Source organism: Schistocerca cancellata, chromosome 4 (assembly GCF_023864275.1).
Source record: "Schistocerca cancellata isolate TAMUIC-IGC-003103 chromosome 4, iqSchCanc2.1, whole genome shotgun sequence".
Taxonomy (NCBI): domain Eukaryota; kingdom Metazoa; phylum Arthropoda; class Insecta; order Orthoptera; family Acrididae; genus Schistocerca; species Schistocerca cancellata.
This window is the reverse complement of record NC_064629.1, coordinates 658,189,393-658,215,456: the sequence shown is the minus strand read 5'-3', so window position 1 is coordinate 658,215,456 and position 26,064 is coordinate 658,189,393. Positions and strand designations below refer to the sequence as shown.

The 26,064-nt window shown below is 43.2% G+C and overlaps 1 protein-coding gene across 8 annotated transcripts in view; it reads right to left on the bottom strand.

The window, feature by feature from the left end:
• LOC126183383 (F-box/LRR-repeat protein 2) overlaps window positions 1–26,064 on the bottom strand; it is a 262,031-nt gene that overhangs the window by 137,605 nt on the left and 98,362 nt on the right. For 3 of the 8 annotated variants that reach the window (XM_049925315.1, XM_049925316.1, XM_049925323.1), the window contains 2 exons: window positions 18,797–18,895; window positions 18,609–18,713 (listed from right to left, as the gene is read on the bottom strand). The exons of the other annotated variants lie outside the window; for them this stretch is intronic. In XM_049925315.1, the coding sequence (XP_049781272.1) occupies window positions 18,609–18,713; window positions 18,797–18,895 (204 nt within the window). The remainder of the gene's footprint in view (window positions 1–18,608; window positions 18,714–18,796; window positions 18,896–26,064) is intronic. 8 annotated transcript variants of the gene reach the window in all.

The following is a 26,064-nucleotide window of genomic DNA, read 5'->3' as shown; positions in this document are numbered from 1 at the left end:
TTTTCCAACTTATTGTCCAGCCTTACGGTCAATATTTCGGAGACGAGTTCGAATTTTAAGACGATAATGCACGACCATACCTCACCCACTTCGTGAACAAACAGAAATCAAACGAAAGAAATAGCCTTCGCTTTTTGCGAACAGTAACCCGGTTGAGCACTGCAACTCCACTGGGGCTGACAAATAATAAAATGATAGATTAATCGCATGTTGGGATCACTTTGTTGTTACCTAACCACCAGAGGACAAGTACAAGACCTTAAATTTGTACATGGATGATCTGCACATTATGTGTTCGGTCATGCATTGTTGACTTAAGCTCTTATTGAAGCATCGGTCTTTCATGAGGTATATTAATTAAATACAGAAAATTTATATAATGCATTAATAAAATAAAGGACATAATAAGGGAACGATCCCTCAGAACAATGATGTAGCCTACACACGGGACGCTCAATCAAACCCGCCGTTTCAAAATATCTTACATAGCTGACACACAGCTTGTAAAGTTACAGCATGCTTGAAACCAGCTGGAACAATGCGTTTTCGCAGAAATCTTCTCCTCCTCACAGGAAGTAACCAAAGGGGGCATCATCAAAGTTTGGAACCGGTTTGACCAGCAGCCCACTTGCGGCCGGCATGCTGAGGAGTATCTAGGCATGTTACATTGCATAGGGTGAATCAACGCAGTAATAAATTTTATCCATTTCTAAAATATACAATTTTTAACATATTTGTTTTGATAATTATTTTGGTTTTATCTTATAATAAAACATTCTTTTCAGTTTCATAAGGCTTATTCTTCTATTCTCTGTTCCCGCAAATCTATGCCCCAAACATATTCGCTGATATGCAAATAATAGTTTTTTTTGAGCTGTTTAAATCAGTGGTGAGGTGAGACGAAGTGCTCTTGATATTGTACAGGGGGGCTATAATTAAACTTTCGCTTTTAGAGAGGGGTCCCGCTAGAAACGAGTGATCTTAGGAAAACTAAACTTTTGCAAACATTTGTAATTAACATGCGAAAGAGAGATAACGAATAAAGCGTTGAAAGAAACGCATATTAATTTGCACATGAGAGGATTCAAATCTGACGATCTTGGTGGTTACGCAGTTTGGTACGATCAGCCAATGATTCGGTTTTCTCCAAATATGTTACGGAGTAACAGAGTGACTTCACGTGCAGTGTGAGGTGGTGCACCATCGTGCATCAAAACAGTTTACTTCAAAGCACCTCTCTTCCGTGGAGCAGGGTTGACATGTTGGTGAAGCAGGTCACAGTATCGTGTGGCATTAACGCTGCATGTCCTTTTGACTTTGTCGTCCGAGTTCCTCACAGAAAAAAGGACCAATCATGAACTGTGCCGCGAAACCACACCACACTCTGACGCATTCACTATGCAGGGGAACTTCATGATCGTACGTTGGTGGTGACGATCCCGAAATGTGACAGTTTTGAGTGTGCACTGCCCGAGTGAGCGTTAAATGTGCTTCATCACTCCGCGAAATGTTCCAAAGCCACATTTCGTCACCTGTAACGGTTGCAAGAAACGTAAGGACAAAGTCTATTCGAATATCTGAGTCACGCAACTAAAGTTGGAGAGTAATGTGGAGTTCGTAAGAATACAATTTCACTGCACTTTTCGAATTGTGGCCGACGGAATGTTCAGCTGTTGTATCATAGCTCGTACACTGCTTGAAGATTGCACATTGTGTCTAGCATTCTTAGCCACGTCAACACAAAATTCTTAAACGGTCTGTGACGCAGTTGGCCGTAGGCCTCTCCCATGAGCAAACCAAATTATTGGGCTATCGTTCCAAACTGCGTAACCACAAAGATCAACAAATTTGAACCCTTCCGTGTGGACATCGAAATTTGTTTCTTTCAATGATTTATTCTTTGTTTGTCTTCCGTATGCATTTACAGATGTTTCCACAAAGTTTCATTGTCCTACGATCACCTGCTTTGGGTGGGGGGTCCCTTCCACAGCTCTGTTGTCCTTTCAACATATTACCCACAAAAAACAACAGATTTTCTCGGCAGTATTAATATCCTCGTATGAATAATGAATATATTGCCCGACTGCCTTCACGTCCGTGACTTGGCCCGCCCAGAGGCTTCCGTGCTTTCGGCTAAGCAGATGCAAAGCTGATGTGTTGAATTAAAGAGGTTACTCTAACGAGTCTCGCAGCGCGTACGGCTCACATGGTTCATTGTTTAGTGCAACTGGAAAAGACATGTCAGGATATGAGTAACGCATACGAAACTAGGCAAAAATAAACAGGATTAGGGTTTAACGACTCGCCGACGACGAGGTCAACAGACACGTCGCAGAAGCTTGTACTGAACAGGGAAGAGATGGACAATCGTCCACGCCATATTGAGAGGAATCATATCAGCAATCGCCTTAACTGATTCAGAGAAACCATGGAAAAAGGTAATCTGGACGGCCGAATGGCGACCTAATGCCCATTTTGTCCAGATTGTGACTCAGTGTCCTTACCACTGCAAGTCCTCGCTCGCTACAATATCATACTCTGGATGGGGGACAAAAACGGGAGAGAAAAGTAGAGTGTAATCGTAGAGCAATAAGGATCAGACCAGTTCAGCGGCGAGGCCTCGGAACAAGGCGGAGGAGCTACCACCACGAGCTTGCGAGACATACGTCTGTTCAAAAAATTGCGGAACCCCGTCCACAAATATTTTCTACGATTAGCTTTTACTTATTGTGCATGGTCTCCTTCAAAATACTGTCCTCCACAATAGATACAATGCTCCCAACGCCGTATCCACTTCTGGAAGCAGTTTGATACGCCTCTTGCTGGATCGCGTGAAGCGCCGTCTGTGAATTTTCTTTTTTCTCGTCTATCGTTGCAAATCTTCGTCTTTCAACGGGGTTCTCAACTTTGGAAATAAAAAATAATTCGCAGGAGCTGGCACAGTGATTTCGTTTTTTGTGCAATAGACACGCACCAACAGGGATGAATGTGCAGGTGCGTTATCGTGATGCAAGGGCCACGAGTTTTCTAGCCAGATTCTAGTCCGCTTCCTTCTCACATTTTCTCACAGTCGTCGCAACACGTCCCAGTAGTATCATTCATTAACAGTCTATCCCTAGGGTACGAATTCATGATAAACTAATCCTTCGAAGTCAAAGAAAACTATCAGTATAGCTTTGACATTTGACGAGATTGATCTTGGTGTCAGCATCATAACCGTAAACCCACGTCTCATCACCAGTTATGATTCTCTTAAGGAACATCTCGTTCGCGCGATCCAAAATCTCTTCACAGATTGCGAGGTGGAGGTCTTTCTGGTCTTGACTCATGAGCCGTGGGACGAACTTGGCGGCAACACGATACATTCCAAGACGCTGTGTCAGGATTTCATGACAAGATCCAACTGAAATGTTACATTCTTCTGAAATCGCTCGGGCAGTCAATCTTCTACTGTCACGCACAATTTCGTTGACGTTCCGGAGATAAGCGTAGTCGGTAGACGTCGAAGGGCGTCCTGAACGAGGGTCACCTTTAAGTTCTGTTTGGCTATTTTTAAAACTTGTGCGCCATTCATAACACCGAGTACGGCTTAAGCACTCGTACTATTGGCTTCCTGCATCATTTGCTGTGTATCTGTTAAAGTTTACTAGAGTTTCGTGCAAAATTTAATGCAGACGCGTCACTACTCGAACTCTGCCGTCTAGAAATTCGCAAACAGGGGTGCCAACTGCATTTCACTCCAACACAACACTGGCGCGAAATTACGAATGTTCCAGAATTTTTTGAACAGACCTCGTAAGTGAGCTACCACGTTGTGAAAAGGAGCACACAAAGACTAGACGCCACGAATGAACATTTTGTACCACAGTAAGAAAACACTTGAACTTAAAGTAAGGCCGTTGCACTTCGTCGATTTCTGGAAAAAGATACAACTATGAAGCTTCCATCAACTTGCTGAGTTATTTGTTTCATTGTACTTCTGTTTTGTGTTATCATTTGTTGGATCACTGATAGTCTACTAATCTGAAGATACCGCTTCCAATCGTTAAGCAGTCCGGTTTTGTGTGTGAATAATATTAAAGCATTTGTGAATATATTCCGAAAGGAATGTGGAAAGCCTGAGGATCATTTCCAAGAAATAGGCATCATCAGTGAATGTCTTCCGAGACACTCAAATACCCCCGTCAGTCCAAATAGCTGGATTAATAAAAAAAATAGAGAAACGTTAAAATGGTGGTTATAATGCTTCATGTGTTCAACATAGTCTCCTGGCTTGAGTACAATGGTCAGAACAAGCAGGTTAAACTGTTAGAAAAGTAATTCTTTGGAATGTTGCTCAACTCGCGCGCCACATTGGCTTGAATCCCAATAATGCCCTTTATGTGAATTTCTGCTCTTTGTCGTTTTGTGGTAGGTTCGTACTAATAACACCACGTCCTGTGAACTGTGATGAGTTTTTCCAGAAAAGAATTGTCTGCGTTTTGCATTTCAATGAAGTCGCAGAAGGCGTCTAGCGTTGCTGTCTTTGTTCGGGCGCGGAGTTCTGGAAAAACTTTGTAGATACTTTCATCTTCTTCAAAGCATTCGGGAGAATGTCTTTAACATTTCATTTTGAGACGTTTCTCCATTGCTATCTGTGACACAACAACGTTGCTACACTACGACCGCACGTCCACTGCTTAACATTGTTCACAAATGACTGGTCGAATGCCCATCTGCTGTTTACAGTTGTTAGTTCAAGCTGACACCATAGCTACTGCTCTGATGTCGCTTATGCAACAGGAATAAAATCAATCTCGGAAATCTTTGGACGGGCGGTGTACGAAGACATTACCCTGGCGGAGGCAACAAACTGGTCTTGTGCCACGGCGATGCACTGCGGACAGCCAATTCAACAGAACGTGAATCACTTCCTGTAGTATCAGTGTATCACTCCAGTCAGAAAAAGCTCTGTTAGGTGACAACATATTGTATCGAAAGTCTATGAATCAAAATTACTTTCATCTGTAATTAATTCCGTGAAAGATTCACGATTGTATCGTTAAGGTAGGAAGCTTAAGACTCCATCTTTTCCCAACGAGAACACATTTACTCTCCGTGTCCTCTCCACATGCACGCCTCTATACGTTCCATGAAATGTTTTGAGTTGTTAGTGTTACTCCTGTGATACTGAAGAATTTAAGTGAAGCGGTTTCAGCGAAATTCAAATTGGAACCTCGGTCGATGCCCGTTTCCTTTACGCAAAATATTATATAGAATATGTTGTGACGTTGGCTCCCGAACATCATGCACACAGTCAGCCTTCAAACAATGAAGTTTTTTAAATTTATCTATATTATTTGAGGGATGTGACAGTATTAAAAGATACTTTATGAAATAATATATACTGCAGCATTCACAAAATAACTAAAGTTTCAGTCCAATGCATTCTATACATTTTGTTACATATTAAAGGCACACAGAACACGATGTTCTAATAACAATTCGAGTCAGTATTTTCATAAAGCATTCAGGAAAGCCAAATCTATATAAAGCTAGCCAATGGAGAAAGAGAAAAGTTACGCTCACATGTAGACCCAAACTACGATTTTTGCGACAAGTAAACCACTGTGGCTCATTGTGTAAGTACCAGATTACAAACCAAAGAGTCTTGGGTTCGATGCCTGGTTCATGTTTGGTTTTTGCTCTGCCACCTACCGCTTCTTTCGAATCTGACAATATTTATCCTTTAGAGAATGTATTACTAACTTATTACTTACTAGGAACCAGACAATGCTTCGCAATTGCTAAATATGTATGGGACTGGCTACACGACCTGATTCTCCCTCTCCCCGTCTGTCCAGTTCCTCTCCTCCCTCTTTCTCACTCTGAACCTTGTTTATTGATACTGTAAACGAAACCTTAATTGGGAACTGAAGTCGCTGAAAACGAATGGGTAAATCGGTTGGGATGATTGAAGTATGGAGTAAGAGAGATCTCCCCTGTTACTGGATCTGGTGAGGATAATAGTTTCAATGACAATATTTTCCAAAGTTTTAATCTGCAAACGGGTAGGATTACAAAGTATCTGATTCTGATCCTAAGCCGATAAGTCATAATTACAACTTTCCTCAATTCTGTTAAAACCGACAGCGAGGAATAAAACAAAATATCACACTGTTGTGCATACAATTTTTGTTTAAAATTATATATAAGGGGAAAGAAATAAGAACATATATATGGGAGAAACAATTTGTCTAATGGTTTAAATGACATTCTATCGTAGTTAAACAGACTGTGAGAAAGAAAACGAAAACGCACATTTTCACGAAGGAGCAGCGCACAGCACTATCTATCTTGGCAGCTGGTTTAACAGAAAACCTGCAACTTCTTGTTTAAATTAATATACATATAACCTATGTCCAGTAAAAAATCTGAAGTCAGTCTGTCACCGACGTTTCGAGATTTTTGCTAACAACGCGCGCGCGTTGTGTGTGTGTGTGTGTGTGTGTGTGTGTGTGTGTGTGTGTCGGAGTTTTTATTACAGTACCGTTTAAAAATTTTATCCTTTATATAGTATGTATATACTTATTTGCTATATATATATATATATATATATATATATATATATATATATATATATATATATATATATATTCAGAGTATCGTGTGAATATTTTAAGAAAATCGGTCAAGAACTACACGAAATTTTTGGTAACAACGTTAAACAACGCATTGTCTTTATATAGTAGTATATATTTCACGTACGTATGGGATCAGATACGTCTGATTGCTGAAACTGCAGTTTTTGAATTAATTTTTTGTGACACACTACTACACTCCTGGAAATGGAAAAAAGAACACATTGACACCGGTGTGTCAGACCCACCATACTTGCTCCGGACACTGCGAGAGGGCTGTACAAGCAATGATCACACGCACGGCACAGCGGACACACCAGGAACCGCGGTGTTGGCCGTCGAATGGCGCTAGCTGCGCAGCATTTGTGCACCGCCGCCGTCAGTGTCAGCCAGTTTGCCGTGGCATACGGAGCTCCATCGCAGTCTTTAACACTGGTAGCATGCCGCGACAGCGTGGACGTGAACCGTATGTGCAGTTGACGGACTTTGAGCGAGGGCGTATAGTGGGCATGCGGGAGGCCGGGTGGACGTACCGCCGAATTGCTCAACACGTGGGGCGTGAGGTCTCCACAGTACATCGATGTTGTCGCCAGTGGTCGGCGGAAGGTGCACGTGCCCGTCGACCTGGGACCGGACCGCAGCGACGCACGGATGCACGCCAAGACCGTAGGATCCTACGCAGTGCCGTAGGGGACCGCACCGCCACTTCCCAGCAAATTAGGGATACTGTTGCTCCTGGGGTATCGGCGAGGACCATTCGCAACCGTCTCCATGAAGCTGGGCTGCGGTCCCGCACACCGTTAGGCCGTCTTCCGCTCACGCCCCAACATCGTGCAGCCCGCCTCCAGTGGTGTCGCGACAGGCGTGAATGGAGGGACGAATGGAGACGTGTCGTCTTCAGCGATGAGAGTCGCTTCTGCCTTGGTGCCAATGATGGTCGTATGCGTGTTTGGCGCCGTGCAGGTGAGCGCCACAATCAGGACTGCATACGACCGAGGCACACAGGGCCAACACCCGGCATCATGGTGTGGGGAGCGATCTCTTACACTGGCCGTACTCCACTGGTGATCGTCGAGGGGACACTGAATAGTGCATGGTACATCCAAACCGTCATCGAACCCATCGTTCTACCATTCCTAGACCGGCAAGGGAACTTGCTGTTCCAACAGGACAATGCACGTCCGCATGTATCCCGTGCCACCCAACGTGCTCTAGAAGGTGTAAGTCAACTACCCTGGCCAGCAAGATCTCCGGATCTGTCCCCCATTGAGCATGTTTGGGACTGGATGAAGCGTCGTCTCACGCGGTCTGCACGTCCAGCACGAACGCTGGTCCAACTGAGGCGCCAGGTGGAAATGGCATGGCAAGCCGTTCCACAGGACTACATCCAGCGTCTCTACGATCGTCTCCATGGGAGAATAGCAGCCTGCATTGCTGCGAAAGGTGGATATACACTGTACTAGTGCCGACATTGTGCATGCTCTGTTGCCTGTGTCTATGTGCCTGTGGTTCTGTCAGTGTGATCATGTGATGTATCTGGCCCCAGGAATGCGTCAATAAAGTTTCCCCTTCCTGGGACAATGAATTCACGGTGTTCTTATTTCAATTTCCAGGAGTGTAGATTAAAACCGTGACTCGAATATGGTACCTTTGCCTCTCATGTGCAAGTACTGTACCGACTGAGCTATCCAGGCACGACTTGTCAGCTGCCCTCACTGCTTCACTTCCGCCAGTACCCCTTTCTGCTGCCATCCCACCGTCACAGTAGTTCTCCTGCATCGAATGTAATAGAAGAGCTACCGACAGTGTGAACCTGTGAAGGCAGGTCAGGCGTAGTGCTCGGATTCCCTCAATAACGTAAATAATTTGATGGCTATATCGATGATTGTTTAGCTCTGCATGAGCAGTTGTAAAACATTGTAATTTGTAGTACTTTATCAGTACAATAAAATATTTTAATTAAAAAATAGCTCACCCGGTAAAGCACTTGCTCGTGAAGGCAGACGTCGCAGGTTCGAGTCCCTGTCTGGCACACAGTTTTAGTCCACCAGGAAGTTTCAGAACGGCATATACTCCGCTGCAGAGTTAAAATTGAACTTTTGTGTGCACGATATGTGAAAGAAATGCTGAAATGAAAAGGTACGAGACATCGTAACAACCAAACCCATTGAAATTTTCATGCGCCACTTTGGGATAAAGCAGTGAGACATCTAGAGATGCGAAACTAGAGTCCGGCGTGTCCCTAAGAAATTCAGCGGGCAAGGTGATGATCGCCGTCTTTTTCGACGTCCGAGGTCTGATGCTCACTGAATTTCTGGAGCACGGAAAAACCATTAAGAGTGACGTGCACTGTGAAAAGTTGTAGACTAAGAACAAACGGCCTGGGAGTGATAGTTCTCCACGATAACGTGTGTCCACACGTCTCCGAGGTCACATAAAGCGTAATGACCAAGTTCAAGTGGGAGCAACTTGAGGATCTGCCCTACGGCCCGGACATGTCGTTCTGTGACTTCCATGTGTTTGGTCCGCTAAAAAAACATCTCAAAGGGAACGCTTAAACTCAGACGACCAACTGAAGGGCAAAATGGACGACTGGCTCCTGCCACATCCACAGGAATCCTGGGAACAGGGAATCTTTCCGCTCAAAACACAGTGAGATAGTTGTGCTCGAGCTTCTGCTGATTACTTCTGAATAAAGATTTCAGTTATAACCACAGTGTTGTTTCGTACCTTTTCTTTTGAACACCACTCATATTATTAACTGTGTCTAACAAATAGCTTGCATTGGCTACAAACACGATCGTGACCCTTTTCATACATATTTACTGTTGTGACTTATTCCAAGGTCAAGCGATGGTGAAACTAAACAATACCCGGTCTCTTCGTTATTTAGGATACTAAACTGCATTCGCTTACGTTAACGGTCCGCTACCAGGCTCTGAACCAAACATTAGTCGTCTGCTGGTCTACATTTCACGTCAATTTTCTAATGATGCAACTTCCCCGTAAACCAAACTGTCGTCTGAGAACAGCATGAGATAGCTACTAACGTTATCTACCGCGTCATTTGTGTACCTCGTGAATAATAACCGTCCTATCACACACACTCGTGAGACACGCCCGATATAACTCTCTTCTGACGATGTATCCCAGCTGAGGTCGACGCACTGACTTCTGTTTACTAAACAATCGTCACGCTAATCTTGCACTAGGCCCCATATTCCATTAAAGAAAAGTATCTTGCTTTCTAGGACGTAGTGTGGAACTTTACTGGATGCTTTCCGGAAGTCAAGAGAAGTGGCATCAACGTGGTCAACATTATTCACATCTTTCCCTGAAATAATATTTAACAACTAAGGCTAAATGGAAATCACCACATACAGTTTTCGATCAGTATCACATACAAAGTGTCGAAAATCTTTTCGTTGCTTTCAACGTTGTTTCAACTACAGAACAAGAAACAAAGACGACGACTGGCTTAAATGATATATGGCCAGTTGTCTCAATCGTATCGTGTTCAGATGCATCACAGTGAACGAAAAAGCATTTTCCCTATACTCTTCACTGCCTCTTTGCTGTGACAGAGATACGACAAGAAAGCTAAACATCTTATTTCAGGATTCGAAAATGTTTGTCAGAACACGATTAGCAATTCATTGGCTGTTTCTGCTTCTATACACGTCTTTCTTATTTCCCCTAACTCACTGTATCGCTGCATACATTTATTACCAACAGTATCCTCTACATGCCGTTTTTTGTCGTTTGAGATAAGAGTATCGCTCAGGCACGGATGGACCACAGCTGCACACACAGTGTTCACACTGTTTTGGAATGCTTTTCCGACGATTAGCCGATACACAAATGTCAGGTCGTTACTTACAACTAGCGTTACATATTAGGTGACAGAGTTCACATTATGCCTGTCAATCAGTATTACAACGATTAACGACTCCCATAACTGAGTGCGTTATCCAGTTTTTGTCCCTTCCAACACACGTAATACGTCAAGTAAGTGAAGAGATCTCGAAAGCATACCAGCTGTACTATCTTCAATTCAAATTTCTTCTTTGTCAATGTAAGAATATCGTTTATCCGTTAGCTTCTAATTTATGAGCTACATCTTTTTCATATACCTCACTACAGTCCTCAACGTCTGTCATATTTAGTGGATTTCATTTTCTATTAGCATACCGACTAGAAAAGTATGCATATTCCTCGATTTAAAAAGATACAGCATTTAGTGTGCGCAACAGGTTACCTTGTCGAAGGGAGAACTACACAGGGTGTCCAGGAGGAATGTTCAGTATTCAAGAATGTGGCAGGAACAATCATTCGAACCGAACCAAAGAAGTCTAGTAAACGTAAGCTCTAAAATGCATACCTGAAGAGCTTTGAGCACGTCTACCTTAACGATATTGTGAAACAAATGTCTTTTACTGCAAGCTCTTTGCTTTCCATATTTTGAGATGTGGTAGTATGGAAAACAAAGGAAAACAGTGTCCAGTAAAAATGAGATCTTAAGTGCATACTTCAAGAGCTATGAGCATTTGTTCATATTCGCAACGGTGAAATACATCTCTTCTAACGAACAAGTGCTCATAGCTCTTAAGGTATGCCTTCTATAGTCCATCTTTGAGAGACCATTTTGCTTCGAAGGCTCTTTCCTGTCATGTCCCTGAATATTGTCCTTTTCTGTCAGGATACCTTATACAAAGCTACGTAGTAAATGACGAATGCTGAGATAATCCGGGTAGATTCAAGATCTCAGTTAAAGCGAAGCATTAACTGCACTGTAAAACAGTGTTTCTCTATGGTGGTGGTGGTGGTGGTGGTGGTGGTGGTGGTGGTCGTCGTCGTCGTCGTCGTCGAAATTCTATGTAGACTTCATCACTCCACATTTTTCCGAAATGCCTCTATCTTTCACATGGAATTCCACATTACTTTTAGACAGGTGGTCGTTGCAGAGAACGTGATCTAAATCTAGGTCCACGCCCGTCATTTGCATGTATTGTTCGTGATTGCAGGTAGGAAGGTAGCTGATTTCAGTATTTATGTAGCCTCCCACCATTTACGCAAATGAGGCAAGGGAGAAGTCACAGCCCATACACGAGAGTGGCTCAGTAAGACAGATGTTGCTAAACCAAGTTGGTGCTAACAGGTAGCGATAGCTTATGAAGGCCTTCTAGGTTTTCCCATCATGTGCCATCACCTGTAGGACGACGGTAAAACAGTAAGGACACAAATTCATTCGTTAGTCTGGCCGTGGCAGCTATTTCAGTTTGTTAGGCCATGTTGTATCCATAGAGATGAAGTGCAGTATCGTTCAGTTATTTGCCATATGTTTACAGCCCAGAAAACATGTCTAGAGACAAAAACGAAATTAAATACTATTTATGGTGATCCTTCGCCATTAAAGACACTAGTTAGATATTGATTTAACCTTCAACGGGCTTAAATGAACATCCGTTTTTGATAGCCCTTCGATGTGGTTTACCGAAGTAACCGAAAAAGTCTACGAGATGATTCTCGCTGATAGTCTAATGAAAGTGCGCGAAGTAGCCGAAATAGGTGTGTTGGTGGGAATGGAAATCAATTTTTACACGATAAGTTGGTAAAGAACGAATTTGTGGTTCAATGGTTGACGGTGGACTACAGACAGACGCAGCTTTCAAATTCGGAACTGTGGAGCAATATAACGAAGAGTCGACGAAGTTTTTGAGTAAAGTTTTCATCGTCGATGAGATCTGGATGTTTCATCATATGCCGGAAATCATGCGTATCATCATCTTTCGTGGATGTGCGCAGGGCTTTGTTTGGGCTCAACGATTCCTTTCTTGCCGCGCGGAGTGGCCGCGCGGTATGAGGCGCCATGTCACGGACTGCGCGGCCCCTCCAGCCGGAGGTTCGAGTCCTTCCTCTGGCATGGGTATGTGTGTTGTCCTTAGCGTAAGTTAGTTTAAGTAGTGTGTAAGTCTAGGGACCGATGACTTTAGCAGTTTGGTCCCTTAGGAATTCACACACATTTCAACATTCCTTACTTTTCGTTATGTTAGAATAAAGACACCATTTCTCTCGTCACCAGTAGCAACACAGGATACGAATGCTCGGTGTTGTTCACGAGCCAATCAATGACAAGCAAGCAGAAATGCACATAATGGCCACCTGCTCACTTTCTTGATTTTGGCTTCGAGGTTGAGGTACCCATACACCCGTTTCCGAACCTTTCCCATCGTATGCAAATCTCGCACGATGGTGGACTGATCATAGTTCATCACATTTGCCAGTGCACCGCCATGCAGTATTGTGGATTAATGCGTTTAGACGATCTTCATGAACCCTGAAGGTCTTCGTCAACGTAGAGTCACTAATGACAAAATAATCTTCCTTAAATCGAGAAAACCATTTTCTTGCCGTGCTCTGTCCAATGGCATTATCCCCATACACGGCGCAAATGTTTCTGGCTGTCGCCGCTGTTGTAACCCCTCTACTGAATTCAAACAGAAGAATATGTCGGAAATTTTCCGGTTTCTCCACTTGGCACTGTATTTTCTTGTGTTCACAGCTCCACTCACTATCTCCAAATGACAAAATGTAAACTCATAAGCAACAGTGCACTACAAATAAAAAATGACTATCGACAAATACAGCCATAGCAACCGGAATACCAACATGAGAAACAAAAGCGCTACGAACTTACGCACCAATCTAATATTTGAAGGCATTGATTCTGGAAGTTGACAATTTTTCCTGACAAGTTCCACACCAACGCAGAAATATTAATGTAAATGTTGATTTACACGTAGCTGTCGACGTTGGACTCTGATTGGGGCCGATGAATGATTGTTCAGTAATGTACAGGGCTCAACTCGAAATGATGAGAAAATTAGATTGTCGACCCTGACTACGATCATCCATCATTACAGTAGAACAGACGAACGGTGAGGTTGGCCTTCTCCTCTGGGAACAGATACACAATTAAACACGAAGCAGACACGTGGAATTTCCTACCGTGCCTGCAGCACGATCGGCGACGACCTAGGGCGGCTGACCTCGAATGGGTCGATGCTAAGCGCAAGCAATCTGTTCTCTGCACGCGCGTCGCTCTACATGGAAAGGCCACTGGGGAGTTTGCCAGTTAAAACTTACGTAGCCAGCAGTCTGAATAGCGACGACCAAGTCTGTGATTGCCTACTACCACATAAATGACGGATAACGGAGCGGTTATCGCGAATTACCATTTCTTTTGGCAGTAAATTTATTCCTATTGACTCGCCCATTTTGGCGACGAATAAAATCAACCATCACGAACACGATGGAAATATCTTACACAGTTTTCGGTTATGCACGCTTTAGCCTATTCCAGTGGTTCACAGCCTTTATAAGACTATTGCCTCTGACAAGGTAAGACATCAGCGAATACTCCAATCAAGTTAAGCATCGAACTAAATTTTAGATTAGAAAAGTTGATATTACTATTTGTAAAGAGGTGGAAGGCACACAATTCAGTTAACACCAAACACACAAAAATCATCTTTTCTAGATTTTTATGAAACAAGGAAATAAGTCACGCAGTACCAGATTATTTCAATCTGTTTTTGATACATTCTGTTCAGTATCGCCCTCTGCCGTGGTAACTAATGTTTCAAGTTTATTCGGTTCCTCGCGTTTCTTTTCATTTCTATCATAGTCTAGAACCTCCTTTCACACCTACACGTTGTTACGAATGGAACAAGTTTTTAAGGACTGTACCGAATACTCGCCTCTGACCCCAGTTTCCAGTTCTGTTTCCTTTAAATCAAATATCAGTGTTTTCTTCGCGGGAGTACAAGAAGCTGCACGTTGGCTCTGACTTCAGTACCTACATTCCTTGAAAATGGTCTTAGACCCGAGGCATATTTCTAATCATATATATAAGCTCAACGGAAATAAATACCAGCCACCCTTTGTAAAGAGCAAACTTTCACTTTTTACATCGAATTCCAGTTTTTATCGTTATTCACACACTTAACATTTTCTTGGTGCTGCTTCGTTTCCACATATTTGTAACATCGTTTTCTCCATCATGTGATATACAAATGCCACATCGGCAAAACGCACAAAATCCTGATAATGGATCACGACGGGTTGGGGGGGAAATGAATGTGTACTATTCGCAGCCATGTAACACGGCGCAAACTTGCCAGCTTTCAAAAACCAAAATTCGGGAAATTCAGTTTTTAAAATAGGGAGATACGAACGATAAAAATCCGGGGCCCATTTTCAGTATAATTCCTAGACAACTGATATGAGTCTTTCCCTATGAAGTCACGAAGCTATATCACGGCTATAAAAACGCGACTGAAAATACTACAGCTACCAAAACGTTGATTCCATACCGTATACCTGTGGCGTAGCCAAGGTAATTGGTTTTGGGTTGGTATGCTTATCAACACACCGGCAACCATTGAACATGCATTACCACAATTAAGAGGTAAACAGTTACTGAGTGGAATATTACACTCCTCCAGTGTGTTAAGAAGCAGTGTTCCTCTGTTGATGGCAGTGGAATCTCCTTTAAAGTTAGCGAGAGATAATAAGGTGATTTCAATTTCTAGGTCATCTTATTTTAAACTCTAACAACTATGGGATATAAATTAGACTCGCCTTTGTTACTACTGTCTGTTGAAACAGAAAACGGCCGATCTTTCAGTGTTTCTACGATTTCTTCTTTTGCATTTTTCCCGTAACTGTTTTTCATCTGGGACAGCTGTCAAATTGATTCCATATATTTAGAGTTCCAGAAGACTCTTGACACCGTGCCACACAAGCGACTTCTAATGAAATTTCGTGCCTGTTGACTGTCGTCTCAGTTGTGCGAATGGATTCGTGATTACCTGTCAGAAGGTCACAGTTCGTAGTAACTGACGGAATGTCATCGAGCAAAACCGAAGTACTATCTGGCGTTCCCCAAGGAAGTGTTATAGGCTCTCTGCTGTTCCTGACCTACATAAACGATTTAGAAGACAATGTGAGCAGCACTCTTAGCCTGTTTGTAGATGATGCTGTCATTTATAGTCTAATAAACTCAGCAGATGATCAAAACAAATTGTAAACTGATTTCCACAAGATATCTGTATGGGGTAGAAAGTGGCAACTGACTTTAAATCATTAAATGTGTGAAGTCATCCACATCAATTTCAAAACGAATCCGACAAATTTCGGTTACACAATAAATAACACAAATCTACAGGCTGAATATTAAATTAAATACTTAGAGATTACAATTGCGTATAACTTGAGCTGGAACGATCACACAGATAATGTTGTGGGTAAAGCAAACCAAAGACTACGATTTATTGGCAGGACAACGAGAAAACGCAACAGTAAAGATACTGGCTACACTACGCTTGTAAATCCTCTTCTGGAGTATTGCTGTACGGTGGGGAATTCGCATCATACAGAATCGACCGAGGACATCGAAAAAATTCAAAGCACAGTTCCTTTTGTACTATCGCGAAATACGGGAGCGCGCGCACCACGGATATGATGCGTGAATTAGGGTGGCAATCATTAAAACAAAGCGGTTTTTCGTTGTGAAAGGATCTTCTCGTGAAATTTCAGGTACCAAATTTCTCCTCTGAGTATGTAAATATTTTGTTGGCATCCACCTACGTAGGGAGGAATGATAAGAATAATAGGAGTAATTAGGGAGGAATAATAAAATAAAATAAGAGAAACCAGAGACCGCACAGAAAGATTTACGTGTTCGTTTTTCCTACGCGCTGTTCAAGAATGGAACGGTAGAGAAACAGCTTGAAGCTGGTTTGATGAACCCTCTGCCAGACACTTAATTGTGAATTGTAGAGTAATCATGTACATGTAGATAAAACGCTGCTGGTTTAAAGAATACTCTGTACCCTACCGCACTTTGACTGCAAAACCTAAGTTAGGGCCTCATATTATGCAACAACTAACATATTTGTCATGAGAGGCTAAATAAAAGTTCGATCTTTACAGAACACATTTATCAAAACACACTGGCTGGTCTAACACAATACTAACTGGATGCCCTCATATGCACACCAACAACAGAGTGGCTGCTCCTTGCTGTCAGAGTCGCTTCCACCCACTGCCTGACATCACATCCGCCAGATACAAAGGGCGATTACACCACACGAATACAGCGTGAAACAGTGGAAGCTGGGACTCGTAATGTCACAACTGGCCCTTAAATTTACCAGATTTTAATCCCACAAAAACCATCAGATCATTTGGAATAGCGGTCAAAACTCAGCAATCAGTGTTCCAGAAATTTGGCAGCTCTACGAGATCTCAGAATTAATGAGCGGCTTCTATTCGATACGGCATACTTTAAGCAACTTATGGACGTTTTTCCACGGCGAACTAAAGCCTATTATCAGGACTAGTGGTGTCCTCGTGATGTTAGTATATCGTCTCTTGGGGGTGGCTAATTTTTGTTCGATGTGTTTAGTTGTTTACAGTATTTATTACTGGTGACAACTATGACTGGATAAAAACAAAAATAAAAGAGTATACTAAATAGATTTTTCAGACCCAATCTCCCGATTTGTTTCAAACAAAGTTTACAATCGTCGTGTATTGCCACTTTTGACAGTTGGCAGAAAACTAACTTTTAATGTAAGCATCATTTAAAACGCTGCAGCGAGGGATAGAGATGCGTTGTTTGAAATTAGTACGACAGACAAAAAAACAAACAACCGGATCACAGGATCCGGGACAGATTGGCCCGGAAGGCATACTCATGATTGTAATAAAAATGAAATGTCGCTTTCTGGGACTTGTAATCAACCGAATCGATGGCTTACGTAGATAAGCTGACCCCGGTGGTGGCAACAGCCCTGTATTTTAGTGTTAAATCCGAAGATAGCGTAATTCGGCCGAAACTGGAAGTAACAGTTAATAAAACGTGATCTAGACTTTTCTGTTCGTTAAATAATAAAACACATCACTGATTCCTTCAGTCACATAACTCGGCTTATCACTAATAAATTTATTTTGCGATCCGGTCGGAAGGTACATTTTAAAACACATTATATTTATTTTTCATTTTTTCCATTTTTAAGGAACCAAACTGCTGAGGTCATCGGTCCCTACACTTACACACTACTTACGCTAACTTATGCTAAGAACAAAACACACACACGCACACACCCATGCCCGAGGGAGGACTCGAACCTCCGGTGGGAGGGAATACACTTTCTATATACACACCTATCTCTGCAAGAGTTATTTCTTTTGCTGATACACAAGATAAAAATCCACGGTGCTTCATTTTAAGCGTTTCTCGGCTTCAAAAGTAAGGGGCGGAATCTGTCGTGGTCTAGATCCGCAGAACACCTTAACACCTCCTTGTAGTTGGTTAACGGAAACTGCCAAAAATTTTGGCTCACGCTGACCGAACGCTGATTTCAACATAGGCTGATCAGCATACGTAGCCAGCTCACTTTGCGCAAAGTAATTATTAAAGGCTTTTAAAAGACATAATTGCCCAAATTTTAACGTTATTTTATGTACGAAGTCCACAATTGCTGTTACAGTCGTTGCCCATTTTCAAGCGGAATAGTTTCATATGAACACGTAAAAATCATACTACGTACTTACTTACATGTGGATTAACTATAAAAACCAAAGGCACCAACGATACCTTTTTAAAAGTTTTCTATGACTGTGAATCGCCAGCCAAAAAAAAGGTAACCAGTTACAATAGGACATCCTTGGACATAAAGCTGCGATCAGGTTTTTCGGCACACTGCTATGTCTACAAATAGAGAAAGTGTCACACGTTATCAACGCAGAAGTTAACCATTAGCAATGCTTTTACGAGTCTGACTCGTGATAAGGAATGCGAGCCAAACGTGAACATCACGAGTCACACTCGCGGGAACAACAGTCGGGCCAGATATAAACATCGCGAATCAAACTCATGTGACAAACATTTGTCACTTACAATCGTGGTTTAGATCTTACCATTACGCAGTTGACAGCATCTGGAGGCTTCTGCAGTTCCTGCTCCGTGGATCCGTCTCGACACATCAACTTTGGAGTACGATCTGAAGGTGGCCCGCCTTTGGACTGAAACCAGTCACCAATAAATGTGATTTGTGCTATCTGGACTGTTTTTCTAAGTATAGTTAAAAATAAAAATGTCGAATTACCGGTCTACGGAAAGCGTGGAAAACCTTCAGTGGCTGAAACACCTCTTTGATTCTAAGCGCAATACTGGGCCCGTTTCCCGAAACATTCCGATCCGACGCCTAAAAAGGAAAAAAACAAGGTCTTGCATAAACAACAAAATACGAAGCGAAACGGTGTGGGAATGCACGGAGTATAAAGTGGCCTTACATCTACCACAGTGCTTTCGAAACTACCATACCATGCAAAACTACCAATTGTTAAGAGATGTAGGCATTTTACTATTACAGATTCGTTCGAGGGAAGCATACGTTCTTGTAATTAATTTTTTCGTTGACACAGTATCTACTTTCAGGCGTCGTGTTATTACATTCCTTCTGAAGAGGTCAAACTGCATGTCGTCAGAACTTACCATGACGCTATGGATTCTCCTACTGCTGGCTTCGGAGCCGCGAACTTCGTTCCGCGAGGAACGGGGGGACCTTACACCGAATACATGGGAATCTGCCTCTGGAAGCCTTCGGTTTCGCATCGACACTTCGGGGCCACGGACTTTGTTCCTTGGGGGACGGGGCGACCTTACACCGAATACAGGGGAGTCTTCCTCTAGGAGCCTTCGGTTTCGCACAGCTACTTCGGGGCCACGAACTTTGTTCCTTGGGGGACGGGGCGACCTTACACCGAATACAGGGGAGTCTTCCTCTAGGAGCCTTCGGTTTCGCACAGCTACTTCGGGGCCACGAACTTTGTTCCTTGGGGGACGGGGCGACCTTACACCGAATACAGGGGAGTCTTCCTCTGGGAGCCTTCGGTTTCGCATCGCTGCCATTACTGGTTACACAGAAACAAGCGACGACTCAATCGTTAAGGGGAAGCCACCTCGACAGAGCCCAACTACCGAACACTTGTGAAGTCAACTACAGAACTGACGAGCGAATTACTTGCGCGAGACTGGGCGAGGGAGGAAGAGGGAGGTGAACTTACAACATCAGGGGGCGTTTATGGGTGAACCTAGTCAGCCGCATTTTCAGCATGATTCATTTCCTCGCTGGACAGGGCCGGCATCCGCTGTACTTACACGACCCACTGACAGTGAAATAACTGCGAGTTCCGATGTTCCAACGTCAAAGTGTCGTGATTCATCCCACTAAATATAGAGCAGTCGTTTCCAACCGATGGGTAGTTACACTCTGTTGGAGGAGGAGGAGGAGGAGGAGGAGGAGGAGGAGGAGGGGGTCAGTTATATCTAGTTCAATAAGTACACAAATTTACTTCAAAGAAACATGTCAATTATCGCTATTTGTTTAGGTTCTAATATTTATTATCGAGGACTTTCAAACGAGAATCTGGCTGTGTTATGATGAGTGAGCAGGTCGCAACCTGTGGAACGCATGAATTACGTTATCTGAAGAACGCGAGCATTCAACGTAGACCACAACTTACTGTAACGGGCCACTTTTCGGCTTGGCGCATCCACTATTTCGATCGCGTTATCGCCTCGCTTTTAGCTCCATGTTTCACCAGCCAGTTTTTCGCTCGTCGGCGGAGCCAAAAGATCTGATAACGTGTGTCTCCCCAAACTGACGTACCCTGTGGATGTCTTTCGAAAAATAAATACGCTATACGCCGGATTGCAGAGAATCATGGTGAATATTTTAACAGTGCATACTGAAGTTGTCACGTATCTCCCTAAACTGAGGCGTTACAAATGCAAGGCTGAATCTAATGAGGTTTCAATGATCACAGAACTGAGCATTATTCAGTGCGTGCCTTGAATACTATTGGCATTCACAGATGAAATAAGTCTGCGCATGTCAGGTATCTCTTGACGAACGGCCTATAGGAAAATTACTCGCTGTTCGAAATGGTTCAAATCGCTCTGAGTACTATGGGACTTCTGAGGTCATCAGTCCCCTAGAACTTAGAACTAATTAAACCTAACTAACCTAAGGACATCACACACATCCATGCCCGAGGCAGGATTCGAACCTGCGACCGTAGCGGTCGCGCGGTTCCAGACTGTAACGCCTAGAACCGCTCGGCCACTACGGCCGGCTACTGGCAGTTAAAGTGGATTCTGCGTAGCAGCTTTGCACGTCTACCACTGCCAATCACACGACGTGATTTTGTTTACATTTTCGTGATATCATCTCAGTATAACCGCAATGCCAGGCAGCTGTGTCTTAGTGTTGAGGCAGCCATTTGCACTTGGCAGTTGAAATCTGGCAATAACTCCGCTAGCTGTCTAGGATCTTCTGTCGTCGCATGGAGTATACATACTACTTTCTTCATTCGAAAAATCGAGAAATAAATGGAGTTCTAAGACCGGTTTCAGTAAATGTAATATTGTAGCTAGGGAAATTGCACTTTCTTTCAAATTTCGCTAACTCTGCGGAGAAACAGAACTTGGAACAATCTAACACCTGGCGGCGTATATCCATTATTATCGGACAAAGCCTTAAAGAGTCAATTTCCATTTGCCACAATTTACATGTGTGAAATTGAATTTGTGACTGATACGCATTGGCAGGGAGCGAATCGAATATGAAAATAAGTAGTAGAAACAGCAGAGCCAACCGTCTCATCTATTCATTATTTCCTGGTCTGATAAAAACACGTACAATACAGTTAATTTTTGGTTGCTTGAAGATTAACTAAATATTTTTACGACGTCATATTAAAATGGTAGTATTTTTTATTTCAGTCGAACGTTTAATTTAATGCTAAACTTTGTTGGGGGTATTGGTTACGTTCAGACCCGTTTGGGGGTAATGTTCTCAGGGGAACTGTGGCAGCCCAACCCTCAGCGATCCTTCTTCAGCTTTTTTAAAAAATTATTTACTTACCTTACACTCCCTGCGCGAAAAGACAGAACGGACTCTTGTAGGACTTAGTTCTTTTGAAGATACATTGTTGTAGCTATATTTGTTACATAAAGAGAATGTATGTGAAACAAATGATGTGAACAGTTTTTTTCTTACTTGTGGCCCTTTCGTAGTCTGAGTGACTCAGTGAGAGGTTTACGGTTCGCGACAATAGCAAGTCTGTACACCCCTGCTATAACCATTCCTGAGAAACACACGTAGAGAACGGTAAGAGATTTTTTAAAGCCTGTAAATATGCCAGTGGAGTTCATCTCAAGATTTATGGAAGTCATTTCCTCGGAATCGCGGTATGTAGTACCAGATGGATTTAAGCGTCAGCTGCAGATACGGGATTTCCACCACACTCGATGTCGACTGACTTAAGGAATGACGGGCTTCTGTACTTGAAACAAATATGTCGGTCGCAGGTTGTGATGTTTGCAACAGTTATGACGGGCTGAGTTAATGTGGCAGTCTTGCTATACTCCCAGGGTTCCTTGCTGCCGCCTCCCATATCTCCGCTAGTTGTCACTTCCGCTCCCTTGACACATTTCTGATAACAGCCACGCTTCGTTTACGTCTCACAAGGAGAGGCTAGGCCCGGCGACCCACTGATTTCGATGATCTGTGGCATACTAGAGTGTGTTTTAAAAAGGTTGATCCGTATTCACAAGACTATATCTTCTACATGAATGAAGACAGAAATTTGGGTGGATTTTAAGAGAGATTATTTTCAATGGAACCAGCTTATTTTAACAGTATATATCCTTTACATGCCTGGATATAGAATTATGTTACTTCTGAAAATTACGTTTAAGATCAGAGTATTCATTACCTTTCAAAAATGTTCGATATGACCACGGGAAGCACGTCACACATTTCAGTAGGTAGTGAAACCAGTCCCATATTTGTGCGAGCGAGCATTCTCTGCTTTTGCTACTAGGCGTCGCAGTTCACTCACAGTTATTGCACAAGTTGAGTCATTCACAGTTACCCCCAACAACGCCCTACACACACGCACACGCACGCACGCGCATGAAAGTGTCTGCGTATAGAGTTATTCATGTGAAAGTGAGCGAAAGTTTTCTAAATGTTCGCGAATCGTGTAACTGGGGACTTGAGTAGTATTCCGGTATTCACCTAGTGGGATGTGGGACACAGCCTGCAAACTAAATCCAGGCTGGCCTGCACACCGACCCTCGTCGTTAATCTAGTTTACGGGCGCCTAACGGCGAGGTTATCAGTGCATCGTTAATCCGCCGGGCAGATTCGATCCGGGAGCGGCGCTTTACAACACGCATAGCTATCTTGGGGAGAAAGCTTAGGCTACTTTGCTTCTGCCTGCTCATTCACTTCCCTGGATTACAGCGTGCCCTGGTACACAACAGTATACTACAATCTTCCCCCGTTTTTGTAGCGAGATAAGGAAGTCTTATCATCTTACTCATTTTTCTCTCCTGGGTACAACTGTCTGACAGCTTGGATGGCTGAGCGGCAGTCTGGGCAGTCGAGATAAGTGAAATCGTGTCTACATTAAAAGGCAATTAGAGTTTAACATTCATACAGCGCCATTAGAGGCAGTTCACGTGTTCAGTTGAAGGACGGAAGTGGGTACCAAGCTGAACTCTCTAAGAACACATCCCGGGAACAGAAAACCCAATTCTGAATGACTGGAGTGTTTGGAACGCCACGTAAACTAACTCAAATCTCTCTCTCTCTCTCTCTCTCTTTCTCTCTTTCTCTATCTCATCTTTACATTAGGTATATTCGCTAATAAGAAAGTAGTTCGCCAGATTATTATGACTTATCTGGCCAGTCTACGCCGGACTTCACTTCACCTCGCTTAATGTAAGCTAAAAATCGTTGACTTAAAGTAACCTGAAGTTAAAGTCAATATACACTACTAGCCATCAAAATTGCAACACCAGAAAAGACAGCAAATAGTGAAAGATAACTTATTGTGTGTATATAATATAGCAGGAAGAATACGGTATTAAATATGTTTATGATTTAGGGGTGTACTAGGTAAGAAATTTAGTACACAACGCTGCCACCTCTGCCACCAATAATGGTTCTGACCTGACGGGTATCAAGTCGAACTGATCTTTGACGACAGATACGGGCACATCAGTCTATGCAGCTTCATCTTCGTCCGAGTCCATCATTTACAATGGTAAGCGAATGGTGGCATATCAATCTCTAGACAACACATGACCAGATGTTTTCAACTGGTGAGAAATCTGCGGACCTTGCCGGCTAGGGAAACACCCTGTGTGTCTAGAAACGGGTCAGGATAGCGAGAGCAACATGCGGTCTTTCGTTTTGTTTTTGAAAGATAACCTCACAAGGAAACGGCGAAGATGGGGCACAGTCACTGGCCTTAATACATAAGAAATTTAACGGCTGTTGTCAAAATTACAAACTATGCGAACCACAAGTGATCGTGTTGTATACACGATGGCAACTACGCAGACCAGTCTCATTTGTTGTCCACAGTCCAACGTGATGCTGTGTGCAGCAGATTTACCTGTCTGCAAAGACGACAAGGTGCGACTTCTATATTCAGCGTTGTCATTGGGCGCACCACTAACGGCGCGACTGTCTCTGCGTGGCCGAGCGGTTCTAGGCGCTTCAGTCTGGAACCGCGCGACCGCTACGGTCGCAGGTTCGAATCCTGCCTCGGGCATGGATGTGTGTGATGTCCTTAGGTTAGTTAGGTTTAATTAGTTCTAAGTTCTAGGGGACTGATGACCTCAGAAGTTAAGGCCCATAGTGCTCAGAGCCTTTGAACCATTTTGACTGTCTCTGCTGCCGCGTCGATGGCAGCCGCAACAATAGTCGCAGTGCTGACAGGTCCGAAACACCGTCCGTCTGCAAATTTATCTTTGCGAACAAGCCCATCTCCCGAATCTAGCTACTTTGCGTAACTGTCTGATCTTGCACGCCCGAGGGAACAACATGTCTGTCCTATCGGGCGTTGATCTCCGATGCGGCTGAGATTCTGTATGTCGATGGGTATGGACCTCCTGAACCAATCCCATCGATTGCATTTCGTATAGCAGTCGTGAGATCCCGACCAAAGCGAGCAGCAACATCCCGGAACGATAAACCGCAGCCTCGATAGGCCACAATACTGACGATGTACAACTTTACAGCTACATCTATACTGCGCGATCACTGTCAAGTGCCTGGCACAGGATACGTACCAGTATACTAGTTATTAGGGCCTTTTCTCGTTCCGTTCGCGTAACACGTATTGAGGAGTGGGAAAATGACTGTTTCATTGCCTCTGTGCGTGCTGTAATTAATCTAATCTTATCCTCACGATCCTTATGGGAGCGATATGTAGGGCGCTGTATACTGCTAAAGCGATCACTTAAAGCTGATTTTTGAAAGTTTGTAAGTAGGTTCTGTCGTGATAGTTTACGTCTGTCTTCAAGAGTCTGCCATCTCAGTTTCTTCAGCATGTCTGTCTCTCTGTCGCACAAGCCTGTGAACATTCGTGCTTACTTTCTCTGTATGCGTTCAATATCCTATGTTGGTCCTATCTGACACGGGTCTCACACACTTGAGCAGTATTCTAGGATGGACCACACGAGTGATTTACAAGCAATACGTGTCTGCAAGCAATCTCCTACGTAGACTAACTACATTTCCTTAGCAATCTACCAATAAACCGCCACTTCAGTCCCTTGTAAGCATTACACCCAAGTATCTGTATGAGTTTACGGATCCTAACACTGACTCACACTATATTCATAGGATATAATGCTTCTTTCGTTTTTTGATGTGCACTATTGTGGATATTTGAATATTTAAAGCAAATCGCCAATCACTGCACCATCTTACCGTATCTGAGTTAATATTTGTACAGCTTCGTTCAGAATGTAGTTCGCTGTAGATAAATGCATTACTGCGAAAAGTCGGAGGTATGTATTAATATTGTCCGCACGGTCATTAATGTACAAGGTGGTTATAATTCAACTTTCACTACTTGACATGACCCTTATAAAAAAACTAGCAACCATACGGCAGTGAAACTTTATTGGACCACTTGTAAGGACACGTGGAAGAGAAGTAACGAGTAAACCATCGAAAGAAACAGATTTTACTTTCAGCACAAGAAGGTAACTATTTGTTACTTGTGTACCATGTTCACATTCCAGATTACAAACATTGCTCAATGTGATGACTATCTGCGTAACGACAGCCTGGAACAAAATGTTCAAACGTGTGTGAAATCTTATGAGACTTGACTGCTAAGGTCATCAGTCCCTAAGCTTACGCACTACTTAACCTAAATTATCCTAAGAACAAACACACACACCCATGCCCGAGGAAGGACTCGAACCTCCGCCGGGACCACAGCCTGGAACAGCACTACGGATTTCTGCACTGCTGCACAACACAACGGTGGGCCACGGAAT